We start from the raw sequence: 27,985 nt of genomic DNA, 5'->3' as shown, positions 1-27,985 counted from the left end.
CAGGCCTTTCACCAGCTTTGTTGCCCTTCTCTGGACACGTTCCAGCACCTCAACTTGCACTTTGTGGGCCACAACCATTGATTCAAGATCTGTGACTGGGTTCCCAAGTAAGGACGACCTCCTGCTTCCCACATCAGCTGAGGTCTCTTCATTCTGCAGTGCTCACCACTCTCTGCTCCAAGCAAAACTGGAGAGAAGGAATGGCAAAAAAGCTTGTAACAAGACACCCATGCCTACACCCTTTTTTCCCCCAGACTTCTGCCAACAGTAGCAATGAGACTCACTGAGTGGCTGCAGCTGTCATTCGCCAGTGACAGTATGCCTCCCAATGTCACCCTAACTACAGGAAAAATTGAAAACAGGTGTACTCACTGAGTCCTGATGCTGCTCCTCTCACCTCTACAATACCCACATTACCAGGGACAGTAAAATCCACAAAGCAGAATTAATACAAAAAATGCTTTAAGTGTCTTCTAACCAGGAAAATAGCTTGACATGAATGAAAACAGAAGCTCTAATGAGAGAGATGAAGCAAAAAGAGAAAAGCAGTAACAAGTAAGAGAACCAGGCAGAATTCCACATAGCATAAAAAGGAGGTAAGGCAACACAAGCTTAAATCTCAGAAGAAATGTTGAAAAATTATTTTCTTTTTAAAAGATTTTCTTATTCTTGATACCAGCTACTGAGCCTAGAAGCCCCTGAAAAACTTCTGTACTGCTTTGTAGCAAAGAAAAAATTACACAAACCAGACACGTAAGGACAGCCTTATCTTTTATGAAGAGAGCAAAATTAGAAGAAATAAATCATTGGTTCATTCAAGGAGGGCTGTCCTCTGAAGGGAAGAATATTCTGCAAGGAACCCACACAAGTGAGCAACACCATGCTAGGATGAGAGATGAAGAAGATTCCCCAAGATCACCTTGGAGACCTTTTCTGATGTATAACAAAGGTCTTCAGCATAAGTCATCAGCAAATTAAATGGTGTAAATAGGAAATTCTCGTTTATGGAAGATAGCCTATATTCTACTGGCAGTTTAATGGCCTGCATCTTAGTAAACGGGAAAAGGATCACACAGCCACCAGTCAGAGACACATTTTCAGAAAGGCAAGGTGTTCACTTACCCATTTGGTCAAAAAAACCCACCCAAACTTATGACAAAGATGCAAAATACCTGCCAAACAGAAGTCTTTAAGCTACAAAGGTGAAACACTACCAAGAAGACACACTTTATCTTGTCTGAGTAGGAACTAAATGGATTAGGTACTGCTAAAGGTAGAAGAATCAGATACATGGTTGGACAGATCACCTTACTCAGAAAGAAGTACCTGAACCCTCAGCCAAGAAGAGAACTGACAGTATAAAAAAAAGCATTAACCATTCAAGTTGCCAAAGCTGGCCTTTGATGTTATCATCCCACATGCTCAGAGTCTGACGTGCTATCAGATACAGTAGCTACAGTCTAAAGAGTACATGACACTGCACAGAAACCATAACTGAGGGCAAGAAGCCTGACCCATGCCCATGAGAGGAAACTGTTAGCATTATTCCAGCCTGAAGGACATTCACTGCATCTCAGACCTCTAACAGCAAAAGACACCTCTGAAATCCCCAGTCAGTTGTTTCTTGGACTTACTGTTACAGACCAAGGCTATTCAGTTTTATCTGATAAAGAAAAACTTCCATGGAACTCTGCACTAATTAAGATTTAAATCACATAGGAACACACAGCTTTCCTGGTGCAGGCCAGGAAATAGCAGCAGCTGTAAAATTGGCTACTTTTAAAAGTGGAAGACAACTCTCCAAATCAAACCAGATGTCAAACAAGCTGGAAAGAAAACCTGAGTTGTATGTTAATTTAATTTTATTCATGGAAGCCATGGGACATTCAACAGAACAGCCAGAGTTACAGAAAATAAAGGTAACCCTATGGAAAAGAGAGGGGGGGGAAAGTTAGTTGTAAAGAACACAAGTCTGTGAGAAGCAAGCCACTAAAATTGGAACTGAGGAATCCATGACCAAAAAACTAGGGACTGTTGGAATTATATACAATAAGAATGTGGATGATAGTATTTAACTGTTCCTAGAGGAAAGCAGTGAAGGCAGACAAAGCATTCAAAACATTTGTTCCAAATTTGCCAAGAAAGCCCACTTATGTAGCCAAAATAGTATGACAGTTCTATGTAACTCATTAATTGTTAATTTAGCAAACTACATCATCTCAAATCAATTGCTTGGATTTCAGTTTTAGTGTTACAACAGTATCTTGATGAATAAACTTTTCAAAGGGTACCCAAATTAACATGAAGTGTGCTGTGAACAGGTTCAAAACCAGACCACGCCATATAATTACAGTCACTCAACAGATCAATTTGTCATGCAGTACTGCAGGAATCACTCTGGTCCTGCATAGCATTTTACCAATAACTTGGACAAAAACTGAAGTATTTGAAAACAGAAGGATTTGGGGTGGGATATAGAAGAGAAGAGTTGGAGGAAAAGTCAGTTGCAGAACTGTTTCTTGCACTCAGTACAGGTAAAACATTTGAAAACACAGTATGAACAATAAAAATATTTTTTAAGTGCACATTCAGAACAGGAAAGGTCACAAAAATCCCCACAACCTTGGAAAGAAAACTTCAAATCATGATCGAAACTGGAGTTTAATAGAAAGAGCAACAGGACTTCTATGGGAAGCCTCGTGGTGCCATCTAGAGGAGACAGGGTAAGTAGCGGTGCTAACCCAGGTTTCGAGAGCCAGTTTCAGGTTAACTGTTAAGTCAATACACAAAGATACAATAAAACCCAACACCTCTAGACCAAAACTACAAGTCCCTAAATTTTAACGAACAGATCTTTTGGATTTTTCTTCCGGTTCTCTCGGTTATTTAAATCTGTATGAGAAAAGAACTTAAAGAGTATTGAGAAAAATAGTCCTGAGCAGCTCTGTTCAAACTCTTCATCTAATTTTCTGTGAAAATTTTCTTAGGGTAAATGTGTATTATAACAAAGAAAGCATTCAGTGCATTATAGCCTAAAGGAAAACAGACTTTGGTGACAAGTTACGAACACAAAAAGCCTTCATAATGCTTGAAAATCCAAGCTTTTGGTTACTAAAAACTAAAGGTTTTAACTGTGGGACTGCATGTCCCACTGTTTGCTCACTTTGCACTGTTTGCTCACTTTGTCTTCTTCCCATATTTATTTGTTCTTGGAAAAAATAAATGGAAATGCATGCCACAAATATTCCTAAGGAAACAACCACCTTGTTAGCTCTAACGTAACTCAGGCTGTGCTTAAGTTCCAATGATCAGGACAAAACTGTCTGACATTTAAGCATAGAGCTTAAGTAACTGAGAAATCCAACCACCAGCCAATCTTTGTATCTGACTGGGTTTTATACTGTTATACTGCAACTTCTACTCCGCTAAATGCCTTACAGATTCTTAACAGATGTTACTCACTGGAATTAAAATAAACTTGAAAGGAATGTGTTAAAAATATACTTTCTTATGACCAGATCGTTAAGCCTCAGGATATGCTAGGTTTACAGTTAGGAAGGCTCTAAATGTCTAGCAATGGTTCTTTGTTATCCACTGAAGAAAGGTGAAAAACTTGGTTTGGTGCTTTGTGCAGCCTAAGAGTAACGCAACTGAAGTCCACCATAGAGTAAAATCAAGCAAAATATATGTGTCAGTATGCACAAGATGCATTTAAAAGAAATAGGATACTCTCGGAATCCTCAAAGTTGTATCAACCTGTTAACAAGAGATTTCTAAATACAATTATGAAAGTTCCTTAAGAAGCTAACAGAAATCGGCTGTTTGCAAGTGAGGTGAAGGTCAACTTTAGTATTTGGTGACATCACCTCCTGCCATAATTCAGTGTGGGAAAAAAAAGTATCAAAAAGTCCCACCCAACACTACAAAAGCAGAAAATACGAACACAGAGTGCTGGAAAGATCCTATACACAAGCAAGTTTCACTGTGGAGGCAGTGCATGAAGTTTGACCTGTGTACTGCCACAATTATTAGGAGAAATATCTTTAGTATCTCGAGTGAGATGAGGAAGAAAAAGTGACCTGATTTATCTAAGGCAATTGTTAAGGCAGGAACAGAAGTCCATGTGCCACACCGGACTGGCATATGACCTCTTGCTATTTCTGCAAAGAAGTCTCCTCCATGGAGGTAAGCCATAGGTTGGAGATGCAAGCTCCCTCTTTCATCCTGTCTTGTAAAGTCACTAAATGTGACTGTGAGACATTTGCCAAATGTGCCAACACACTTTTCCAGATATAAATGTGTCATCTTCAGTGAGAAGACTTACAATGCAGTCAGTCTCACCTGCACACCAAACTTACATTCATCCAGTCCCAGCTGATAAGCCAGGTTCTGCAGGCCACGAACTTTTTCCATCAGGTTAGCTGTAGTGAGGCTCCCCAGCTCTGAGAAGAGAGAAAAATGTGAACTTTAACACTTTATAACCATGTAGTGACAGTTTACCAGTTTACTACTGACAAAATCCATTTCCAGTGAACAGCCTGTGTTCAAAATTCAAACTGATGCCACTTCTGACTTTAGCTCACTGAGGAAAAACCAGCTTCCCCTATCAAAAAAACCCAACAGTTACAGATCTGGCCCATACTGTAATCTGTCATCATTGCAGTGAGCAACTTGACCCATGTTGAAAGTTCCTGTAAATTCACAATGTTACATGAGCAAGCTACAAGATAGTGTGCAAGGGAATGGACTCAATATACATAAAAAATATGATAATAATTTCTTGCAGCAAGTTGAAGTCAAGCTGTCCTACTTTCCTCTTGGAATAGTTCATTTGGACCTCACATGAGAAGCAGAGCATGCTCTAGGATGTATACTCCAAACTAGTAGCTGTTACATGAACAAAACCTATGTGCTAGCTAGTCCTTCTCTCTAATTTGCTCATACAGCCTTACTATTTGATTACAGAAGTTGGATCTGAGTGAAGACACACACAGACACCACCCCTGAACAACTCAATCCACAACTCCAAGCTGCTGACCAAGCTAGATTACCTGATGCCCACCATAAAAGTACACACCACTATCACTACATTTAATGCAGTCAGAGACTTGCAGGCAGGATAATAGAAATATACATAACATTACAACTGCTTCAACTAGTTCTTGCAATGCTTGGTTTGAAAATCCAGCCTGCCACTGATATCTGGATATTCTCTTGGGGATATAGAATCATAGAATCAACCAGGTTGGAAGAGACCTCCAAGATCATCCAGGCCAACCTATCCCCCAGCCCTATGCAGTCAACTAGACCATGGCACTAAGTGCCTCATCCAGTCTTTTCTTGAACACCTCCAGGGATGGTGCCTCCACCACCTCCCTCCCACCTGGGCAGTCCATTCCAATGGCAAATCACACTCTCTATGAAGAACTTCCTCCTAACAGATATCTTGGATTAAGGAAGGATGTATACTATTAACAAGATAAAGAGACTCATGAGATGGATGTATATTATTAATAAGATAAAGAGACTCCTGAGCTGGACATTCTGCATGTAAGAGCTAGAGATCTGAGGTGACAGGGCCACCTCCAAAACATCTGAAGAACAAGTATCTTAAGCCTCTTAAGTAACAAATTCCTATCTGCTATCTGCTTTGACAGCCTTACTTCCTACTCATCGTGCCCATACTCACCTTTTAACATATCAATATCATCATTTTCTAATTCAGCCATCCACTTGGGAGGAGAACTTGTAATAGGCTGTTTGGAAAAAACCCAGAAGTTCATACTCAGACAAGTGTATCTTTAGAATTATCCAAACAAGTCTAATCTTACATTGAAAACCAGCTACGCTAGCAGCAAAGATATTTCATAGAACCAACCAGATTGGAAGAGACTTCCAAGATCATCCAGTCCAACCTAGCACCCAGCCCTAGCCAGTCAACTAGACCAGGGCACTAAGTGCCTCATCCAGGCTTTTCTTGAACACCTCCAGGGATGGTGAGAACTCTTAAGTGCTCTGCAGAAATATGTTTGTTTCCCTGGACTTTCTAATAGTTAAAAAAAAAATTACCACCCCCAAGTCAAAGCCAGTATGAAGAGCACGATTTACCGAAGTTTAAGGACTTCTATTTATTCCAAGGTATAATGTCCGCGTTATAAAGTATAAAAAGCATGCAACATACACACACACACACATTATCTATGTGAAAAATATAAGACATAGTAAACCCGAACGGATTGCGTTAGCACAGGGAAATGCATGGTGTAGAAGCCCACAAGAGGCAGCAGATCTGCCGCCACACGGGCAGGGGAGGCACACAAACGGCAAAGCAGCGATCACTCACGCTTTTGAAGGAGGCGGCGAACTCGGCAACGCCGGGCACTAGGGAAAGAAAACAACAGGCAGCGGCGGGTGAGTGCCAGCGGCGGCAGCACCTCAAGCCCCGCTCCGTACGCACCCCGCGCCTGGCAGCGCAGCCAAGGCAGGGAGTCCCCTCCCGCCCTCCTCTGACAGACGGCCGCGGGCCCGCCGAACTCACGCTGCTCGGGCCACAGATCCGGGGAGGCGCGGTCCAGCTTCTCGAAGCTCAGCAGCGAGGCCTCCAGGTCGGCGCCTGCAACACAGAAGGGGTAAGACACGGCCCAGGCGCCGCCGCCCGGACAGGGAACGGAGAGGCACGGCCAAGCCCCGGCGCCTACCGTCCGCGGGAGCCGCCATGCTGCCCGCCTCACGTGACACGCGCCCGCCGCGGGGGGAGAGCCCAGCGCGTGCCCCCGCCCCCGCGAGGGCAAACAAACCACGCCCCCCCCACGTGCCGCTGCCGCCGGCGGGAGGCGCCGCCGCGGGGCGGGGCGCGGCCAGCCCAGCCCCGGAGGCTCCGCGGGCGGCTTAGCTCCCGTGGCCAATCCACGGCCCGCCACGGGGGGCGGGGGGGCTTGCTGACGGCGATTGGCTGTGGAGCGCCAGGGCCGCTGCTGGAGCGGGCCGCAGAGGGGAAGAGGCCGACGCGCGGGAGGCCAATGAGCGTGCGGGGGCGGTGCGCTGGCTGGCCGGGGGGCGCCGTCGGGGGCCGAGAGGCAGCGACCCTCGGTCGGGATGGCAGCGGCGGCGCGCGGCGCGTGGGTTGTACGGCGACGCGTGGCGCTGAGGGTGAGGCGGCGGCCCCGGGCCCTACAGCGGGTTCTGCGGCTCGGGGAGGGGCAGCAGTACGACTGGCAGAGAGGGGTCGCGGCCCACCTGGCACCGGGGCCCCGTGGGTGGGGCGGTTCCAAGCGGAGAGTTGTCAATGGCGCCGCGGCGTGGGGGTGGTCCGCTTGCTTGACCCGAGCTGGGGAGGGCCGGGAGCAGTCGAGAGTCCTGAAGTATAGGTCTGGTTTGTACTTCTTTCGTCCAGCTGCCGCGGAGAGATGGTACTCCCTGGATCGCCTCAGCTGCCGCCTCCTTCTCCTCCTCAGTGGTGAGTGTCCATCCCGCGGAGCGGATCCGCCGGACGGGGTGGCCGCAAGGCCTAGGGGGGCAGCGTCGCCCGGTCTGAGGGGAGGCAACGAAGGAGGAGAGGGGCGAGAAAGCTCTGGCGCTGGCGCTGCCCTCCGCAGCCAACCGAAGACTGCTCTCGGGTCTTCTCTTGTAAGGTCATTTCTTCCAGCCGCTCAGCTCGGCTCTCCTCGCCGTAGCTCCGGGTGGGTATTTCAGGGGCAGATACCTGCCCGTGCTAGCGCACGACAAGAGAGAAGGGGGAAGCGTTTAATGTAAGTTCGTTTGCCTGGCGCTGGAAAGTGCGAGCCTTGCCCGAGGGCTCGGCAGGTACACCTAACGGCGGTGTGGCAGGTCAGATCTTCGCGTCTTCTTTTCTCTCCATATGCTTGTGCCATGTGTGCACCAGTCGAAATTTTCCCAGGTTTTAGATTGCGTTTACAATTTGTAATACCTCTTGGCTAAGACCAGCAGCAAAAATGAATATAAACTAGATGACTAATGATAATGTATGGAGGGAAAAAAGATTGTTTAAAGCTGTGTGGACTGGCCTCCTCTCTTCTTTTTATGGCAGGGAGAGGATCTGGTTTCCTTTGGGCAGTACCAAACAGCTTTAACTGTTGCAGTGCCTTTTTTTTTCCCCAGTAGCTATGTCTATCCAAGTTCTGAGCAGATAAATCACAATTCTCTGTAGAATCTGCTTTACTACGCTCTTTGTTCCCACAGCAGGCTTCTTCTGTGTAAAAAGTGATGAAGATATTAAGAAAAAAACTGTGATCAATCTTTAATTTAGCATTACCTGGCTTGCTTTAAATATTTGTGTTTGTGTGCAATTTTATAGATACCACTTTTAACCCATAAATTCCATTGCTCTGAAGTCCACGTGGAGTATAAAGCACTGGAGCTTGTAGGTCCACTGCAGATAGGTGGCATGTGGGCCAATTGAGTGACTGATAGCTGTAGTAGTAGCTTGTCATTCTTTAGACCAGCACTTTCTTTACTGACAGGAAACCCAGTCAGGGAACTCAGATTTCCTGTGCTTCCTTCCATGTTCTAGATGGGGTTGTGTTTTGTAGGCACAGATTTCTTCCTCTTTCCAAGTGTAATTCCAGCTGTATAATCATCTGCATGTTGGGGTGTTTTTTTTTCATTCACTCTTGGTGTTGCCTCCCAAATCCTTGTTTACCCTTTAACAGTGTTGCTTTACACTTCTTATCCTAGCTTCCTTATCTTTCACCTTGTCCCAGCTCTCATTGTTCACTTTTTTTCACTCTCGTCCACTTCTCACTGTACTTACTTGTGCAGCCAACACCATTTGTATTCCTGATTTTTCCTCTGCTCTCTTTCCCTTTGTTACACCTTGGAAGCATCTCAGTCCTCATCTCCCTCTCTTAATTTTATGTCCTAATTTAATTGCAGTTTCCTGTTCTGTTTAGAATTATATCCCAATTCTGCTGATCTGTCTCATTTTTGTCCTCCATACAGCAGATCTGTTTCTCCCTATTATCTGTTCTTATCTGTTCCCCCAAGCCACTGTTTTGTGCCGTGATTAACTGGTTCTTTCTTTCTTCTAGATCTCTCCTTACCGCCCAATATCAGCTCCTAGTTTCTTAATTTATACATAAACCAAATCTATTTTCCTACATGGTAGTTTTGTTGCCTATCCAATGCTAGCTTCTACCTGTGTTTTTGCCTCTGTCCTACATTTGCCTGAACTCCTTATTCCAAACTTTCCTTTTCTCCCCTCTGTACCTGAGTTGAAAAGTTCTGTTTTCTGTGCTGCCTGCCAGGACAGACACTGTGAATTCAGCAGATGCAGGTTCCTTGCTCTTTATTGCAGAAGGACCACGGGGGGAGTGGGTAAAGTCCAATTCCCATAGCCCTGAGCAGGAGAGATGAGCCTACTTAGTGGCTTGGTGGGAAGGAAACACATAGTGCAGTGTGCACTGGGTACACTGAATTCTCACAAGGTAAATTATTAACTGTTACTTCTGAACATTTATTAATTACAGGTTTTCAATTTTCTATCTTGGGTGATTAAGTAGATTTAAATAGTTCTGAACTTGAGCACAGCAGTGTATTTTTTTCTGTAACTGCTTTTAGAAAGAATTTTGGCCATTTTGGAGTAATTTGAGAGAAAATGGAGCAGAGAGCATGAAAGATTTTAGCTTAAGCAGGGTCTTAGCTGTAAATGGGCTCTAGACTTTATAGTGGGCAACATAGCAGTAAATGATGAAGGATTGTATGTAACAAAGCACACTTATATTTAGGCACTTTGAGGTAGAGATCATTCACTGTCCAGTGTTTTGTTCTCCACAGCCAACAACCAAGCTCTTCATTAATGGGAAGTTTGTTGAGTCCAAAACTACTGAATGGATTGATATCCACAACCCGGTAAGTGAAGTGGTCTCACTGTATGTAGTAGTAATGTAGTCACTGCAGCAAGGGTCTGTGCCTCCATTCAAGCATTTGGCAAAAGGGCAAAGTGCTTACATTTCTGGAGAAATGTTTAGACTTGGATCTTAAGATGGATTTAACACTGTGTAACTGCTTCTCAATTTCCTTCTCATATGAAAATATCAGTCTTAGGACAGTGTTGACCTTCTTTACCTCCCCCGTATAGTCTCCAGAAAGGAAGCTTAAACTCTACTTGCATCTCTTTTGATCATAGAAAGGCTCTGTAATCAACATGCCAGTTTTCTGAAGGGTTTACTTTTGCCTATGTGTGAAGTCAACTAGATGTGATTTGATGACAGCTGAATATGAAATCCTGATAGAGGCTGATTTCACTCTTGGACCATGGTAAAAAATCCTAACAGCTGGAGCTCTGTTTTTTTTTAAGAGAGCTTCTATCTGTAAACCACGTTATGCACAGTGAATTTAGAATTTGGATGCTATGCAGTGCAAAATAATCTTTGATTAGTAGCACTTGTAGTTGTCTGAGTCCTCTACCAAAGATGTGGAAAGGAGGCTGCACTAAGGATTTTGAGCCTTCTAACCCCACTAGTAAGAATTTGGACAGCAGTTTCTAAAACTTCTCTGTAGAGCCCTTCTTTGATTTCCTTTGTGGAAGTGATCAGAGCCATGTTCATGAAGCTCATTCGGTCTCTATGTGGTGACCAATGCTCTAGGAGAAGGAGGTTCAACTGGCAAAGACAGGCTTTTAAAGTTGAAATACTGTAGAACTAGGGTTGCTTGTAAATATATTACTTTGGGTTAGTGGTCTAGGTAAACTAGTGTTAGTGCTAATTACACACTCATGTACTGCTTTTTCCAAAGGAACCTTGACTTATTAAATGTGTAAGAACCACAGCAGATAAGCTAAGATGATGCAAAGGCAAAAGACCACATTCCACAGAATCCTTTGCTTTGTATTCTCTGAAGCTTCAAGATAGGCAATCACTCCAACTTAAAAATCAGCACTGTGTTTTCAGCTTTCTAGGTGCCAAATCCAAAATGCATAGAATGCAGCTTTTTTTAACTACTCCAGTTGTAGCCCAGGCATTTGCTATGCACCAAGGAAGGAGACTGCCTCTTCTGCGCTTCTCTGCTCAGAAGTACAGCTCCTTATACAGCAGGGTGCGAGAGGAATGTTGAATGATTGGGAAGGGATGGAAAGAGTTGAGTTTTGATGTAGCTTGTTTTTCCCTTTAGGCCACAAATGAAGTGGTTAGCCGTGTACCAAAAGCCACAGCCAGTGAGATGGAGGCAGCTGTGGCTTCTTGCAAAAAGGCTTTTTGGAGCTGGTCAGAAACATCTGTTTTGAGTCGCCAGCAAATCTTCTTGCGTTATCAACAACTCATCAAAGACAATCTGGTGAGACACCACAGTCGTGTGTGATGGCTGTTGCTGAATGCTTTGCAACTGACTTTAGAAACTCAGTTGAGATACTCAGAGTTTACAGAACTCTTGGTGAGGTGGTGCTGCTGTAATTGAGGAATCAACTGAGACACTGACGTTGAGAGGTGTAGCAAACCATTCCTCATCAAATGGGAACAGAGAGTGCTTCTTAGGGATTACTATTTTGCATTTGTCCCTTTACCAAGAGTCCACAAGAAGAACTTTCAACTTTGATAGAGAATGTGCCAATTGATAAAGCCAAGCAGGAGAAGTATGTTACTACATCTTTGGATTTTCCTGATTGCTTTTTTGGTGTGCCCGTGGCATGACATATGAAAACTGTAGAGTACAAGCCAGTTCATGGTTGTTTGTTCTAAAATGTTATCTGTGTGGCTTATTGGCTTCTTGTCGACAAGGAGCAAATCAGTCATTGTAGACTTTTACAGGTTCTGCTTAGTTTGTTTGTGGTGACATTCAACTCTCTGTTAAACTGTCTTATCCCCACACCCTATTTCATGGGCAGGCGCTTTCCTAACATTGATTGGCTTCATGTTTTCCGTTTTCAGAAAGAAATTTCAAAACTCATCACCTTTGAGCAAGGGAAGACCCTGGCTGATGCTGAGGGAGATGTGTTCCGAGGCCTCCGTAAGCTGCTGGCTCCTCCTGTTGAAAAAGGGGCTTTGAGAATCCATAGGAAGGAGGAAATCTCCTGAGCAACTGATTGCTCTGGAATTCTGTCCAAGTAGCTCTGTTAGTCACCTACTGAAAGAAAAGGGGCAATTATAACTCCAAATCAAAACGTTCCCTTAGATAGATTTTTCTTAAGTGATTGCCAAGTTGTTAGAGCCTTCCCTTTCTTAGGAGCAACTACAGATTGCTGTAAAGGCCCAAGAACTTCTTGCTTCTGCTCAGATGTCTAAAGCTGAGTCCCAGGTGGTACAAATAATACTATAGCTATGGTTCTTTTTCTGGGCCTGTGGTGTCTGTGTTCCTATCACAATGACATTTAACACACTCAAGACAGAATCCATTTGCAATAAGTTCTTAATGCTTGGTGGAGCAAAGGGATTTTCTGGAGCACAAATGCTTTAAGGTGTGGGGAAAGAGGCTGGAAGATGTGGGTCAAAGCAGTGGTGAGAAAGGACTCTGGGGACTAATTATTAACAGATCACCTAGTGGCATATTGCCCTTTCTGCTGCAGAGGTGGTTGAACATGCTTGCAGTGTGACGTCCCTCATACTGGGAGAGACCATGCCTTCCATCACTAAAGACATGGACACTTGCACCTACCGTCTGCCTCTGGGCGTCTGTGCTGGAATTGCACCATTCAATTTCCCAGCCATGATTCCTCTTTGGATGTTCCCGATGGCTATGGTTTGTGGAAACACCTTCTTGATGAAACCATCTGAGCGTGTGCCAGGAGCGCTCATGTTCCTTGCTAAGCTGTTTCAGGATGCTGGTGCCCCCGATGGGACCCTGAATATCATCCATGGACAACATGAAGGTAATAATAGCCCTTCTTGAGAAATGGCTGGAGTGTGTTAGTGTTGTGGTCTGTGTTCAGCAGAGGTACTATTTGGAGAGTCTGACACTGCTACTGTTCACAGGATCACAGGATGGGACCCAACGAGATCATTGAGTCCAAACCCCTGCCAGAGCAGGACCACACAATCTAGCACAGGTCACAGAGGAATGTATCCAGACAGGCCTTGAAAGTCTCCAGAGAAGGAGACTCCACAAACTCCTTGGGGAGCCTGTTCCAGTGCTCTGTGACCCTTACAGTAAAGAAGTTCCCCCTGGTGTTGAGGTGGAACTTCCTGTGCTGCAACTTACACCCATTGCTCCTTGTCCTATCCCAGGGAGCAAGTGAGCAGAGCCTGTCCCCCACGTCCTGACCTCCAGCCCTCAGATGTTTATAAACTTTTAATAAATCCCCTCTCAGCCTTCTCCAGACTAAAAAGCCCCAGGTCACTCAGCCTCTCCTCCTAAGGCATGCCCTCCAGTCCCCTAATTATCCTTGTAGCTCTCTGCTGGACCCTCTCCAGCAGATCCCTGTCCCTCTTCAACTGGGGCGCCCAAAACTGAACACAGTATTCAAGATGAGGTCTCAGCAGGGCAGAGTAGAGGGGAAGGAGAACCTCCCTTGATCTGCTGGTTACGCTCTTCCTAATACACTCCAAGATCCCCTTGTCCTTCTTGGTCACAGGAGCGTATTGCTGCCCTGTGGATAACTTGTTATCCACCAGCACTCCCAGGTCCCTCTACACAGGGCTGCTCTCCAGCAGATCACCTCCCAACCTGTACTGGTGCAGTTTATTATTCCTTCCCAGGTGCAGGACTCTGCACTTGTCCTTGTTGAACCTCATTTGATTCCTCTGTTGCCAGCTCTCCAGTCTGTTCAGGCCTTGCTGGATGGCCACACAGCCTTCAGCTCTATCAGCCAAGCCTCCCAGCTTGGTGTCATCAGCAAACTTGCTGAGCAGACTCTGTCTGTCTGTCCCCTCATCAATGTCATTGATGAAGATGTTGAACAGGACTGGATCCAACACTGATCTCTGGAGGACTCCGCTGGTTACAGCTCTCCAGCTGGACCTAGCACCATTGATCACCACTCTTTGAACTCTATCATGTAACCAGTTCCTAATCCACCTCACTGTCTGCTCTTCCAGCCCACACTTCTTGAGCTTGATCACTAGAATATCATGGGAGACGGTGTCAGAGGCCTTGCTAAGGTCAAGGTAGACTATATCCACTGGTCTCCCTGAATCTACCCATTCAGTTATGTCATCACAGAATGCTATCAGGTTAGTCAAGCATGACTTCCCCTTGGTAAATCCATGCTGACTACTCCTGATAACCTTCATCTCTTCCAAGTGCCTTGAGATACCCTCCAGAAGGAGCTGCTCCATCATTTTTCCAGGGATGGAGGTGAGGCTGACTGGTCTATAGATCCCTGGAACCTCTTTCTTGCCCTTTTTGAAGACTAGAGTGTTAGATAGGTTTGAACAGATGCTTCAACCCTCTCCATGGAGGTGAAGGAAGACTGGGAAAAACTCTGCCATCCCGCACCAAATCTTTCAGGAGATATGAATTTGAGGGCTGGGATCAAAGGTCTCAAGGCATTTAAGTGCTCAAATTCTGTTTAGCAACCTAAGCTTCAACTGAAATAGACAGATAAATCATCTTTGTTTCCCGAGGGAAGCATAAACAAGAATTAAATGCCTCACTGAATATGCAGTGGATGCCAGTATTACAGGTTCTAATATGATACTTCTTACAGCAGACAAGTAGCTTCAGAACATAAGGATACAAACACACAGCAATAACTTTGCTTAGCATCACCCAGGCACCTTGGAAGTTGCCCAAAGCATAAAGAGATGGCAGAGAGCCATGTGTATGAGGACAGGAGCAGGAGTACACATGCTGAGAAATTAGTGGAGAAATGCATAGAGAGGTAATGGGGATACTCAAATGTAAGAAACACAGAACAAAGTATTTTAATAAGAAAGGAACTACACGGCTCTAGCGCTGTGGGGATGGGAACAGAGGGAACTCTGCACCACGGTTACAATGTATTGTTTCCTGTTTGAAGCTGTGAACTTCATTTGTGACCATCCGGATATCAGAGCAATCAGCTTTGTGGGATCTAATCAGGCTGGCGAGTACATCTACGAGAGAGGATCTCGGAATGGCAAGAGAGTCCAGGCCAACATGGTAATGCCTCGGAATGGAACTCGTGATAGAACATAGACTGCCTCTGCTGTTGAGGCCATGCCACTCAGCAGCAGAAGCTGACTTGGCAACTGATAGTTTAAGTGTCAAGGCTGCCACTCTTGCTAGCCTGTTGGTGGCAGAGTCCCAGCTACTGTGTGACAATACTGCCAGAAAACTAGAAAAGAAGTGTCTGAGGTGGTTAATGATGGGAGGCTCTGTGTGTGTTATGTTTCAGGGAGCCAAGAACCATGGTGTGGTTATGCCTGATGCCAACAAAGAGAACACCTTGAACCAGTTGGTTGGAGCTGCTTTTGGAGCAGCTGGCCAACGCTGCATGGCCCTATCTACAGCAATTCTAGTGGGGGAAGCTCAGCAATGGCTGCCAGAGCTTGTGGACAGAGCCAAAAATCTACGTGTAAATGCAGGTACAGACTGTGATAATTTCTTAAGAGGTACTTTGCTTCTGTACAACTGTAGCTTTTCAGGTCAGTGTACCTGCCATACTACAGCGTGTCCCCAGGAGCTATTGGCACCACTGGTTTGATGTGTATAGGTAGGAGATAGCATATGGTCTGGATTGAGAAATATAGCCCTAGTCTTGGAGTTAGGAGTATGTTGGAAGGCTGGCTTTGCAGCATGACTGTGATGCAAGGTTTACAGGATCAGTCTTGTTTTAACTGGAGCTTTGAGGCTGTGTCCTGTGTTTAACTCAAACCTATTATTTATATAGCAGCCTCACTTAGAGATCCTTCCAGTTTGCAATAAGCATGTAAAAAAAAGGAAAACTAGGAAGAACTACTTTAGAAACATTAGGCTGTTACTACTTCTGGGAGAATTACCTTTTTTAATAGTCAATGAAGTCCTGCAAAGTGGAAAAGCTTCCTATCTGAGAAAAATCTGTTGTTGAACTTCAGCTTCCCAGTGATCTAAAATTATACATATGCTTATGACTTCCTTTATTTGTTGATTATGAAAGTTGCAGGCTATTACTGCTGTTCATTAGTGTCTCAACTCTTTCTTCTGTATCTCAGAAACCTAAGGATTTTCAGATTTTTTTCCTGCCAGTGTAGTCCTCTCTGTGATGGTTGTGAAGAGGAAGCTGTCAGGGTTAAAAACTTGATTTTTCTCTCTCTCTCTGTCTTCATAGGAGACCAGCCTGGAGCAGATCTAGGGCCTCTAATCAGCCCCCAGGCTAAGGAACGGGTTTGCCATCTGATTGAGAAAGGAGTAAAAGAAGGTGCCAGCCTTCTTCTAGATGGACGTAATATCAAGGTGAAGGGCTATGAAAATGGCAATTTTGTTGGGCCAACAATCCTTGCAAAGGTCAAGGTAAGATGACCAAAACGAGTGCTTGATAGTGTATATTGCAAGGTCAAGTGAAAAATGAGTTACCCAGATCAGTTGGTAGTCAATAATCACTAAGTAGAAAGTCCATAAATGGCTCAGCCTTCCCTTGCTCAGCCCATCCCTTCCAGTGATGTGCTCATTGTAATGCAGTAAAAGAATCTGAAGTGCTGCAATGCACTCTGAGTGAGGTTAATGATCTTAAGCTGGATGGTTTTCAGCCAATTAAAAGAAGATACAGGCAGGTTGTACTACGTTAAACCAAATGTCCATCAAGCATAGTGTACTAGCTGTAGTAATGGCCAGCAGCAGATGCCTGAGCAAGAGCACAACAGTGAAATGTGTTGGGTTTGGGTTTTTGCCTTCCTTGTTACACATTCCTGCAGTTTGCAATTTAAGGACTTGCAGAAACAAAAGTTTGTGGAAATCTTGATGAGAATAATTTTAAGGTAAGATACAAAATCTCTTTGTTGTTTAATATATTCATAACATTGCTGAATGAACCTCTCAATATAATGTGTGGTGTGCAACAGATGGACATTAATGTGGAGGAATATTCCTTACCAGGCACACATCCATCTGCATTTTCATACATAAATTCATTCTTTTATTTTTATGCAATGAGCTGGTATGTTCTACTTAAAAATATTCAATTCCTTGTGAGCTTCTTGCTGATTCCATAATAGCAAAACCATTCTTGATAATTTCTTATATTGTACTTTGCACCTTTAATATTTTCTTGAATTTATGCTGTTACATAGCTGAGGCTTTTATCTCAAAATGTTGTCATCTTGTTTTCATTAACCATCTCAAACCACTTCACTGTGTTGTCATAAATAGGTATTCAAATGTTTCCCTGAGCTTCTGTGATTCTTGGTTTGCTTATGCAGTGGTTTAATATTAAGTCATATGAAACTTCTCAAATGAATGTTTTGTAGATTGCTGAATTGGCTATTAGCAATTAAAGTACAGGAACTGGAGAGTATTTGTCAGATGTTCCTAATTATCAGCCAGAAATCCTGGATGCCAGCTTGGAGGGGATATCAGGTTCTAGTCAATCTTCAACAAGAACTGAAATAAATTAGGCTGAATTATTCCTGGTCTTAATAAGCCTTGGTTAGAGTAGACCTGTAAGTGAGGTTAGGCAGGTGGGAAAAGCAGAAAGCGCTCTCGAAATGACAAGTGTGCCCTCTTCAGTGGACTAGATAGATGGCAGGGCATGGGAACTGGTGAAAAGACAAGAAGGACTGAAAGATAGCCTGTGGCAAAGCAATATGATAGGTGATCCTGGGAATATTCTGAGCATTAGCATGTGTGTTTACTATATCCTATTTACTAGGATAAGTTTTGTTATGTCCTATATACAATCTGCTTTTTCTGCTGTTTGTCTTGGTAGCCAGACATGACTTGCTACAAGGAAGAAATCTTTGGGCCTGTCCTAGTTGTTCTGGAAGCAGACACTTTGGATGATGCTATTGAGATGGTGAACAATAACCCCTACGGAAATGGAACTGCAATCTTCACCACCAATGGAGCCACAGCTCGGAAATACTCTCACCTGGTAGATGTGGGGCAGGTATGTTCAAGCTAGAACTGTTGCTGTTAGTACTCACCTTTTACAGTGGGTAGCCATCCAGCTGTAGTGACTGGTCACTGACTACTCAGCCAACAGTACTAAGCCTCAGAAGCAAAGAAATAAAATTAAGTAGCTTTAGGAGAGTGCTCTCAAATCTGCTACTTCTTGTAATTAACATGGCAACTTTCCTTTGGTTTAGGTGGGTGTCAACGTTCCAATCCCAGTACCTCTGCCCATGTTCTCTTTCACTGGCTCTCGTGCTTCTTTCAGAGGGGACACCAACTTCTATGGCAAGCAGGTAACTTATTCATAGTACTCTGTTGGGTTGAATTGTGATAAATCACATTATCAATGGCAATGAGGAGATGGTCCTCATGAGTAAGCAGACTTCAAAGCCATCCCAGTCAGGAAGAGTGAAGGTCAGCCACTGTAATGCAACAGCCAATCCCTTTTTGCTTCCCTCTTAAATATAAAAAGCAAGTCTTGTCTCAGGGGATTTTCAGAAGGGAGGAAGAAGTTGCAAGCTTTTCCACAGAATCAGAAACTTTGGGGAACTGGTGAAAGTAACAGGCTGACAGGAATTATTCCCACTGAGAAAAACTCAGTCCTCTCTAGATAAAGGAAAAAGTGCTCAATACATGCTTAATACAGACCTGAAGAATTCATATAGCCAAATATCTGATCATTGCGTCTCCACTTCCCTCCAGGGAGTGCAGTTCTACACACAGCTGAAAACTGTAATTTCTCAATGGAAAGAGGAAGATGCTACTGTTACCAAGCCTGCTGTGGTTATGCCAACCATGGGAAACTAAATCAGCCTCTGCAGATGCTGTTCCTGGTGCCCTTCTTCTATGCTGCACTCCCCAGCTCTGTCCTGACTATCTTCATTTCTGTGGGAACAAACAGAAGGCTCCATTTTCTCAAGGACCTGTGTAGATCAGGCAGGGTCATATAACGCACAGTCTGGGTTTTCTGTTGCTGTCACTGGTGTTTTGGCTAGCTGAATTACTTTTTTTCCCCCCTACAGCTTTTCACAGGTGAAACAACCTTATCTAATTGGAAGGGCAGACAGTGAGATTGGTCTTAATTTGTATTTCTAGACACACTGAACTTGAATACTACTCTGGTTTCTACTTCATTATCTTTAGCCTTAGTGACTCACTCCTGGCTACATCTTGTAGCATTTGTATTTACCTCTTTAACTTACATGTTAAGATTCTGAGTTCACCCTTCTCAAAGATTAGTACTTTGAGTGACATAGCTGGGACCTTAGATGTCTCGCAGAAGTGACTACAATGAAGAAAGCAAGCTTGGGAGTCAAAAATGTCAGTCTTTCATCTGCTGAGCATTTTCCAAAACACTTGGAAAATATATTTCTAAGGATTTTTCAGGAAAGCATACTTGCTTGTCTGAGAATGAAAGGAATTTCTCTGTAATGCAGAGAAATGTGCCTCTAATCACTTGAAAACTTCTGTTCCTATTCTGCATGTGGCTTGTATTTTCCATCTTGTTGTCAGTTCTGTTACACCTTAAAGTTATTTGGTGCCTTTTTACTGTGCTAACAGATATGTGCCTACAGGTCTTGTAACATAATGAAACCATGGGAAGCACGTGTGTATCTTTGTGTCACAATATCGTGTGAGTCTGGGTGGAAGGGAGAGTAAGTAGTCAAGTCAGTGGGAAGAAAGAACACTCTGTTTTTAATCAATCACAAAACAGCCGGGGCTGTCTCCTGTGTTGACTGACTCATTCCTTGTCACATTTGTTCAAATACAGTCAGGTTCTCTAGGGAATGCAGATGCCATTACTAGAGAAGGATTATACTTGGTATGCCCTGTTTTCAAGAATCTGTGCATTTGAAGCTGGAGAGCCTAAATTCCCAGTTCCTGAAAGCTGATGCAGCTCTGAGGGGTTCTGCAGGGAACTCATTCAAGCACCCATGGGAAATACTCTATTCTGAGGATTGTAACCATTACTTGTTTACTTAACCTGAATGTGAACACTTTGTATCCTGCCTCTGCTGAAGACACCTTGTAACTGACAGGTTACAATTGCTGTGCATTCACTAATGTGTATCCTGGGTTTTCCCTCTGTTATATTCTAGAGGGGAAATTTTCACTTTGCAATTTGATTACAAATTAAAAATGTGCTAATACATTTCTAGAGAATATGACTGTTCCTTGGTAAGACATTATGTAGGTGTGATGCTGACTTCGTTCTCTTTGCAGAGGGTGGTCTGGGACTCCTCTAACCCATGTATAGTATTTCAGAGACCTCTGTACCAATTTCTTCATACAGCATTTCAGGGAATGCCTTGTTTCTGTTTTCACATACACATTATTTGACCTTGTCTGTGCAAAAAAAGGCTACCATTCATTTCAGCTCCCACTACTGGAAGTGGTGGTCTGCCCCCTCAAAGGAAGTCTCTCACCTTTCCATATAAATTTCTTCAAAATTCCTGCCTATGAACTTTATTTAGTCTTTTGATGCCCAACTATCAAGTTTTGGGTTGTGTGCTTGACTGCTTTATATCTGACATGATGGCATGTCAGAGCTCCTTCCTACTTATTCTTCCAGGGTAAGTTGAAATTGTTTGTCTCGGAGTGTGGTAATTAGCTCTATAGTTGTATCTAAGTCTGTATCTTAAAAGCGAGCACATCACCCTTCATCCTGGTCCATTCTTTCTATGTGAATCTAAATTGAATGCACTATGAGATTAATAGATTTTGCCTTTTTTAATCAAAAGTCATTGTGCTAGCTGGAAATGCATGTCCTTGTGTGATGATAGGCCTTTCACGAGACAATCTCCAAAAATAATAAAGTTGTTTTTCAGTAAGAAGAGGCTTTAAGAGGAAATGAGATTTTTTTTTTCTTTTACCCCAGGAGAGCTGAGTAAATACCTGCTGCTAAAAGATCAACAGGATCAGAAATTACAAAAATAAAAAATTCCTTTCTCTTTTTGTATGTTTATTGCATACAGACTGTGTGTAGACCCACTAATCTTCAGCCCAACCAAAGGCTTTGAAAGGGGGTGGGATGACTGTGACAATTGCATCCATTTATATATAACCAGGACTAAGGAGATGTTGGATAGTGTGGTGCAATTTATGATCTTACCCAATTTTGCTTTCTTCTGTAGTACTGTCAGGAGCTGGAGCTGAAGTAGTGAAAACTCTGGTGTATTTTCTGTAAGAAAGACACAAAAGCAAAGTTATCCTCATCTGATGGTGATTTGTGGTCAGACAGGTTTTAATTCCACACCAAACTTGTTCTATAAAGCTAAGAGCAAGCAAGAAATGCTAGGGCACCTGATCTGCTGCGGTACACTCTCCAAAAGTAGCACTGTGAATTGAACATAAGTTCAGATCACCATAGAATGCTGTATTTGTGGAGAAACAAAACAATCAAACATGTGTTTTGTTATGGTTTTGACAGGTTTAATCATGTGTCACTTTTAAATTAAGTGGTTCTATTCCATTCCTTAAGCTTTCATACTCTACAGCTTTATGCATGCTTTTGTATGTTGGCAAATACTGACAAAAGGAGTTAAATCCATGCAGAGATGAGAACCGTAAGAGCTGATGGATGAATCATTTCATTGTGCATTTCTTACTTCCACTGCAATAAACATAAGAGGATTTGCTAAAATTTTATTAATGTAATTTTTTAATTTAATAAACTTTTAACCCGGAGAAGCTGATAATCCACCCTAAGTCTTCCCAAAGTGCACTAAAACTTACAGCATTATAGATTTCTCTTTGGGCCCTATTATGCCCCCTTTGACAGCTTAGACTCTATATTACATGCTGTTTGAATTTCCAGTGCATGCCATATTTGAGGTATCACAAAAGTCACATTCCCAAGTTTTTTTCTGCAAATGGCAATAAACCATAGAGTGATTACACTTCTAATAATCTGGTTGTGGATGTTTGTACTTTTTAACACTAGGTACTCTTACTAAAAGGAAGTCCTTGTGGGGAATGCTTCTGTGATCCTGCTCTGGCAGGAGGGTTGGACTAGATGATCTTTTGAGGTCCCTGCCAAACCCTAACTTGTTGTGATTCTGTGGTTTACTTGCTTGGTAAATACGGATAGGGATTAATGAATGAGCAGAATGCACTAAGCAAAGTTGATTCACCTCACTTCTTCTCTCTTCCACAGTATTATCAGAATTATTTCCACTTGCTTTCACTCTGATATTACACACTAAGACCTAACTGTGTGGTCTGGTGAATGTCCAAGATTGCTATACAGTCTGTCACCTTTTTCAAAACTTTAAAGTCTCTCACACCAAGCCAGACAGTTAGCTAGGTTCCTTTGTTAGATTAAGAGTTTCTTGGAAGCCACTAAGCTAGAGTTATCAGCACAGTTCCTTCACCTACTGAAGAAATAGAATATTACCATGGATTTGTGCCATTCATTCTGGCAAAAAGCAATCGCAGGACTTGTTCTTTTTGTTCCCATGTCAATTCACTGATGTCCACTTTTTCATACTTGATTTTTTCCCTGAGAAAACAGAAAAGATCAATGCATTGGAATGATATGTCAAAGGCATGTATCTCGTGGATTCTGTACATGTAAAACTGGGTTTAAATTCTACCTCTGCATAGCATGTAAGTGCAAAACATAAATCTAACCACATAGAAGTAAAAAAAGACAGCACTAAATCTCCTATGAGGACAGGCTGAGAGAGTTAGGGTTGTTCAGCTTGGAGAAGGGAAGGCTCCAAGAAGACCTTATTGTGGCCTTCCAGTATCTGAAGAAAGCTGGTGAGGGACTTTTTAGGATGCCAGGTAGCGACAGGACTAGGAGGAATGGAGAAAAACTGGAAGTGGGTAGATTCAGATTAGATGTTAGGAACTTCTTCACCATGAAGGTGGTGAGACACTGGAAGAGGGTGCTCAGGGAGGTGGTAGAAGCCCCATCCCTGGAGGTTTTTAAGGCCAGGCTGGATGGAGATCTGAGCAACCTGATCTAGTGTGAGGTGTCCCTGCCCATGGCAGAGGTATTGGAGCTAAATGATCTTTGAGGTCCCTTCCAGCCCTGGCAATTCTATGACTAAAGAGCTGCTAGCATCTTAAGTCTTAACAACACTGAAGATTAACTTACTGGAGTGAGTAAAAAGCAAACAATCAATTCCAGAAGAGCAATGTCTATAAACCCCAAAAGATTAGAGAAGCAACAAGCATTATTGCAAAGAATGTGCAGAAGCACATCTATATCTATATTTTAACTCCTGTAACAAATGCCACATCACATGGCAGAATATACAAAGAACTCTTTAGATTTTATCTTTAATCCTTTGAAATAATAGGTACCCAGAAATCAGGTACCCACAAAGTTATTATTAATTGATAAAATATTACACCTCATACAGTTGTTTCCTGTACAACCCCCTCTAAAATGATTCCATGAAATGTTTTGGGTTTTTTTCAGGTGTGCTAGGAAGACAGACATTAGTTTTTGATGTTTCAATACCAGTAGTGTTCCTCTTCTTCTTCTAGGTCTCTGTACACACTGTTTGTGCTATTTATGTTGCTGTTGAATGTTTTGATTTTGGGAAATTCTTCCTTCCCTGCACACGCCTCCATCATTTTTCTGCAATAGGCAGCTTGGGCCTTTTTCCTATAGTGCTTTCTACTGGATATGATCTCCTGCTTTACATGTTCCAGAGCATCTAGGAAGAATCTTTCCACCTCAGTTCTCTCATTTACAATATTCCAGGCTAGTTTCTTCACTCGGTTCATCTCTCGATCCTTAATTTCTAGTAGTTGCTGCAGCTTCTTGATCTCGGCTGCTCTTGCCTGGTTTTCTGTCTGTGTCTGATGCTGTGCTTTCCGAGCCTCTCTCGCAGCCATTTGACGTAAGGCCATCTCCAGCTTCTCCACTTTACGCTGCAGATCTGCAATCCGAGCTTTCTGGCGACTGATCTGGTGGGTCTTTATTTGAATCAAACTCTCGCTGATTTCCTAAAAAGATGAGAAGAAATTATTTTGGCTTTTATTTAGCTTGCGCCAAACCTGAAGGTTTGGGGTGGTTTTTTCCTCTCAGCACTGACAAAGGGGTAAACATGCTGGCACTTCTACACTGGAGAGCAAATAATTCTGTGGATCAGGCTATTTTTCACAAGAGAAATCAGATAAAGAAGGCTTGGTATACAGTATACATGACAGAGAGACCTGTTCTTACTGGGATGCCATAGGGAACTCTTTCTTCTTTCTCCTCCATAATTAAGATACAATAAGAACTCTTCTTCAGACAACTCCAAATTCAGTAACTGGAGGCATCTGACCATGGAAAGACAAGTCTCAGTAAATTTACATCTGTTGTACCCCTTCCTGGAGAATGAAACTAACTAAAACTAGAGCAGAAAAACCTTCTCCTGTAACAGAAAAGCTCTGTCCTCTTCTAACTTCTGTTTGACTTTCTGCAATTCCATTGTCTCTTTCAACTTGTAAGCAAATGCATCATGAAAATGAATATTCTCCTTAAACACCTCTCCTCCAGCACTGTTCAGCTGCCTGGATAGAAAAAAACAAAATCCAAGAGCTTTAATCACAACCTTTCTTGTTGTGTTTTTTTTTTTATATATATTAAAATAAATATTCCAATGTCCTAATTTTAGAACTAAGCTGTAAAATTCTTACTAGTGTGTACCACGTTTCCATAGCTTTGCTTCTACTCCTACATCTGGGCTGGTAGAACAAATCAGACATTGATACCATTGTGATATAACCTCTGGTTCTGCCCTGGAACCAGCATGAGTCTTACAGGTCAAATGCTAAGTGCAATTTTCGCCTTCCCTGCAGGTAATTTGCTATTTAGAATACAGTGCTGAATTGTTTTATAAAGCAGAAAACAGGAAAAGCAAGTGTTACTTACAAAACATCCCTACACTGGGCAGTTTCTGGCTTCATTATTTGCTTTTTCTCAGTGTCTTCTTCCAGTACTTTCTGAAAGGGAGAAAAGCCTGTTTAAATTTTGCATGAGGCCTGTGGCACCAAAGCTAATATCTGAAACAGTGTAAAGTCTAAAATCATATCCACGATTTTTAGTTCACTCAATTTGCTAAAGAAACATGAATGAATCCCCAAGGGCACTTAAGTTCCTGATGGAAGTGCAGCATATGGCATTTCTGGGATTCTGACATCCCATGCTTTTCCTTGGGAAGCTACACCTGGTCTCAGTCAATACTGACTCAGACTGTATTGTCATGGGAATTGTAAAATTATCAGTAAACAACTATGAATATGATAGTCAGCAATAGAAATAATTTTGTTCTAATAATAGTTTCTTTAACTCTCTATCAGCCTTCAGCTTTTCTTCAAGAAATCTCTCCAATCCCACAACCACTTCCTGATGTCTTCTGTTTGGAATCGCCACACTCTCTTTTAACTATGATTAAAAAGAAAATCTCATAAACAATGACATTTTATTTCAGTCATGTAACTAGATTTGTGCATCAACTCCTCAAGAAGGAATTTGTTAGTCTTTTCTGGCACTACTTAGTTTCTATCGAAGTTTCACACCATCTGTAAAATTCACTTAACTTTCTGGCTTGCATTATTGCTTTGCTTACCCTTCACAGTTCACCTGCGCCCATATTTTCACATCACTGACAGACATTCAGACACACTCTGTCACTGTTTAATGAATCATAGAATCAACCAGGTTGGAAGAGAGCTCCAAGATCATCCAGTCCAACCTAGCACCCAGCCCTAGCCAGTCAACTAGACCATGGCACCAAGTGCCTCATCCAGGCTTTTCTTGAACACCTCCAGGAACGGTGCCTCCACCACCTCCCTGGGCAGCCCATTCCAATGGCAAATCACTCCCTCTGTGAAGAACTTCCTCCTAACATCCAGCCTATACTTTCCCCAGCACAACTTGAGACTGTGTCCCCTTGTTCTGTTGCTGGTTGCCTGGGAGAAGAGGCCACCCCCCACCTGGCTACAATGTCCCTTCAGGTAGCTGTAGACAGCAATGGGGTCACCCCTGAGCCTTCTCTTCTCCAGGCTAAACACCCCCAGCTCCCTCAGCCTCTCCTCATAGGCCTTGTGTTCCAGGCCTTTCACCAGCTTTGTTGCCCTTCTCTGGACACCTTCCAGCACCTCAACATCTCTCTTGAATTGAGGGGCCCAGAACTGGACACAGTACTCAAGGTGTGGCCTGTCCAGTGCTGAGTACAGGGGAAGAAACACCTCCCTTGTCCTGCTGGCCACACTGCTCCTGAGCCAGCCCAGGATGCCATTGGCTCTCTTGGCCGCCTGGGCATACTGCTGGCTCATCTTCAGCCTATGAATGCTCAGGTTTAGAAATCTTCTTTGTCTTTTCATTCAGTCATGCAAATCATTCAAAGTCCAATGCCTCAGTCAATCTTTGAATAATGCCCAACTTGCATTTAATAGCTTAAAAGCAGCTATATATTAATATTTTAAATGCTGTCGACCAACCATTTGTCCCCACAGAAAGCATTTGGTGTTGTTTTTAAACCCTTTTCTTGTGGTTAAAAAAATATAATAATCCAGTAGACCTGAGTCAGCAAGGCACTTAAATTGCTCAAGGCATTTTTTTCACATCATCTGGGATACTTTTTTTATCCTAGGCAGAAACGTTTTACAGGCAGTGCTATTTTATATTTGTATTGTAGCACCAAAGTATGTCCGACTAGGTCATGAGCAGAGTGCTTAGGGACAGACAGTCCCTAGTTTAATACTCTAAGTAGCTTATGTGGTTGAAGAGATGATACAATACTAGCATTCACACCCTGAGCTAACTAATGAGAGATCAGTCAGACTTACTCTGTCTATAATCAGTTGCTAGCTCTTCCATACCTACATTTGAAGTGTGTGCTCTACTCCATCCACATACATGTTCACATGATTCCATGTTACTCTCTAAGAAACCAGAACAACCTCACAGCACTGCAGCATTACAGAAATTATTTTTTGGCTACAGGACCTGCATTTTTTGATAACTAGTGCATTTCTTCACTGTCTGCAAACTGTAAAGAAAACAATCCAGTAGATTTGCCACAACTTTTCTTTGTGTCTCCCAAACTCTTTGCTGCCATGCAGACAGAAAAGTTGCTTTCCAAGTACATACTTCAAATGTATATTCATGGCAAACTTACATCTTCTGTCACTTTCTCCACAGCTGCTTTCTCCCTGCAAAAAGCCTTTGATGATTTCAACTCAGACTGAATTTGGTCATATTCTCTGACTTTTTGCTGAAATTTCTCTTCCAGTTCTTTTATTTTTTGGTCATAATAGTCTGCCTGCAAATCAGAAATTCGCAGTTAGAAGCAAGCAAAATGAGAGAAACCAATCGTTGACTACTGTATCAAAGCCCCCGGAGTACACAGAACTTAGCTGCAGTGTTTTGTGAAACACAAAGTAGTCCTTGTTAGAAGAAATTCTGCAAACTCAGCAGCAGCCTCTCTCCAGTGAAATAACAAGCCTATACATTAACAATAAGCTTAAAGTGATCTCCATAAATCACTGTACTTGCTTTGTGTGGCAGTTTTGGTAGCTGGTGGGGGGGATGATTTCTGCAAGAAGCTTCCTCTGTGTCTAACAGAGCCAGTGGCAGCCATCTCGAAGAAGGACTCACTGGTGGCCAAGGCCAAGCCCCACCAACAATGGTGGTAGAATCCCTGTGATAAACTTATTCAGGAAAGTGGGGGAAACCACACAACTGCAGGCAGAGAAAGGAGTGTGAATATTTGAAAGAAGCAACTCTGCAGACACCAACATCAGTAAAGAACAAGGGAGTGGAGGTGCTTCAGGCACCAGGGCAGAGATTCTCATGGAGAAGACCATGATTAGGCAAGCAGTCCCCCTGCAGCTCATGGAAGTTAATGGTAGAGCAGATATCCACCTGTAGCCCGTGAAGGACTCCCAAGACAGATCAGGTGAATATGACCTCATGGGAAGCCAATGTTGCAGCACGGGCCTGGCAGTACCTGTGGAGAAAGAGGAGCCCACACTCGAGGAAGTTTGCTGGCAGGACTTCTGACTCTGTGGGGAACCCACACTG

General features: G+C 43.1%; 3 protein-coding genes across 9 annotated transcripts in view; 1 reads left to right on the top strand and 2 right to left on the bottom strand.

Annotated features, from left to right (window-relative positions):
* The window catches only part of LIN52 (lin-52 DREAM MuvB core complex component), a 48,724-nt gene extending 41,906 nt beyond the window's left edge, over positions 1-6,818 (bottom strand). Inside the window, exons 1-6 of one of the 7 annotated variants that reach the window (XM_064149440.1) lie at positions 6,699-6,817; positions 6,539-6,613; positions 6,344-6,381; positions 5,690-5,756; positions 4,359-4,442; positions 1,845-2,770 (exon numbers count right to left, since the gene is read on the bottom strand). In XM_064149440.1, the coding sequence (XP_064005510.1) occupies positions 2,643-2,770; positions 4,359-4,442; positions 5,690-5,756; positions 6,344-6,381; positions 6,539-6,613; positions 6,699-6,717 (411 nt within the window). In that variant the 5' untranslated portion in view covers positions 6,718-6,817 and the 3' untranslated portion in view covers positions 1,845-2,642. Of the gene's footprint in view, positions 1-1,844; positions 2,771-4,358; positions 4,443-5,689; positions 5,757-6,343; positions 6,382-6,538; positions 6,614-6,698 lie in introns of those variants that run through there. The other 6 variants (XM_064149443.1, XM_064149448.1, XM_064149458.1 and 3 more) reach the window with 6 other exon arrangements.
* A 191-nt stretch (positions 6,819-7,009) lies between these two features.
* Positions 7,010-20,104, top strand: ALDH6A1 (aldehyde dehydrogenase 6 family member A1). The gene is made up of 12 exons (XM_064149384.1): positions 7,010-7,149; positions 7,394-7,456; positions 9,793-9,867; positions 11,128-11,289; positions 11,880-11,958; positions 12,515-12,817; positions 14,906-15,027; positions 15,263-15,452; positions 16,175-16,356; positions 17,768-17,947; positions 18,147-18,245; positions 18,655-20,104. Exons 1-12 carry the CDS (start codon positions 7,096-7,098, stop codon positions 18,757-18,759), a joined length of 1,614 nt encoding a protein of 537 aa, XP_064005454.1. The 5' UTR covers positions 7,010-7,095; the 3' UTR covers positions 18,760-20,104.
* Positions 20,105-20,893: 789 nt separating this feature from the next.
* On the bottom strand, positions 20,894-24,373 carry BBOF1 (basal body orientation factor 1). Its single transcript, XM_064149433.1, has 5 exons — positions 24,324-24,373; positions 24,137-24,234; positions 23,426-23,916; positions 22,349-22,453; positions 20,894-21,133 (listed from the first exon to the last, which is right to left on the bottom strand). Coding segments are annotated over exons 2-5 (636 nt in total). The 5' UTR covers positions 24,176-24,234; positions 24,324-24,373; the 3' UTR covers positions 20,894-21,132.
* Positions 24,374-27,985: the final 3,612 nt, after the last annotated feature.

This window comes from Pogoniulus pusillus, chromosome 1 (assembly GCF_015220805.1).
Source record: "Pogoniulus pusillus isolate bPogPus1 chromosome 1, bPogPus1.pri, whole genome shotgun sequence".
Classification (NCBI taxonomy): domain Eukaryota; kingdom Metazoa; phylum Chordata; class Aves; order Piciformes; family Lybiidae; genus Pogoniulus; species Pogoniulus pusillus.
This window is presented reverse-complemented; position numbering and strand designations above follow the sequence as displayed.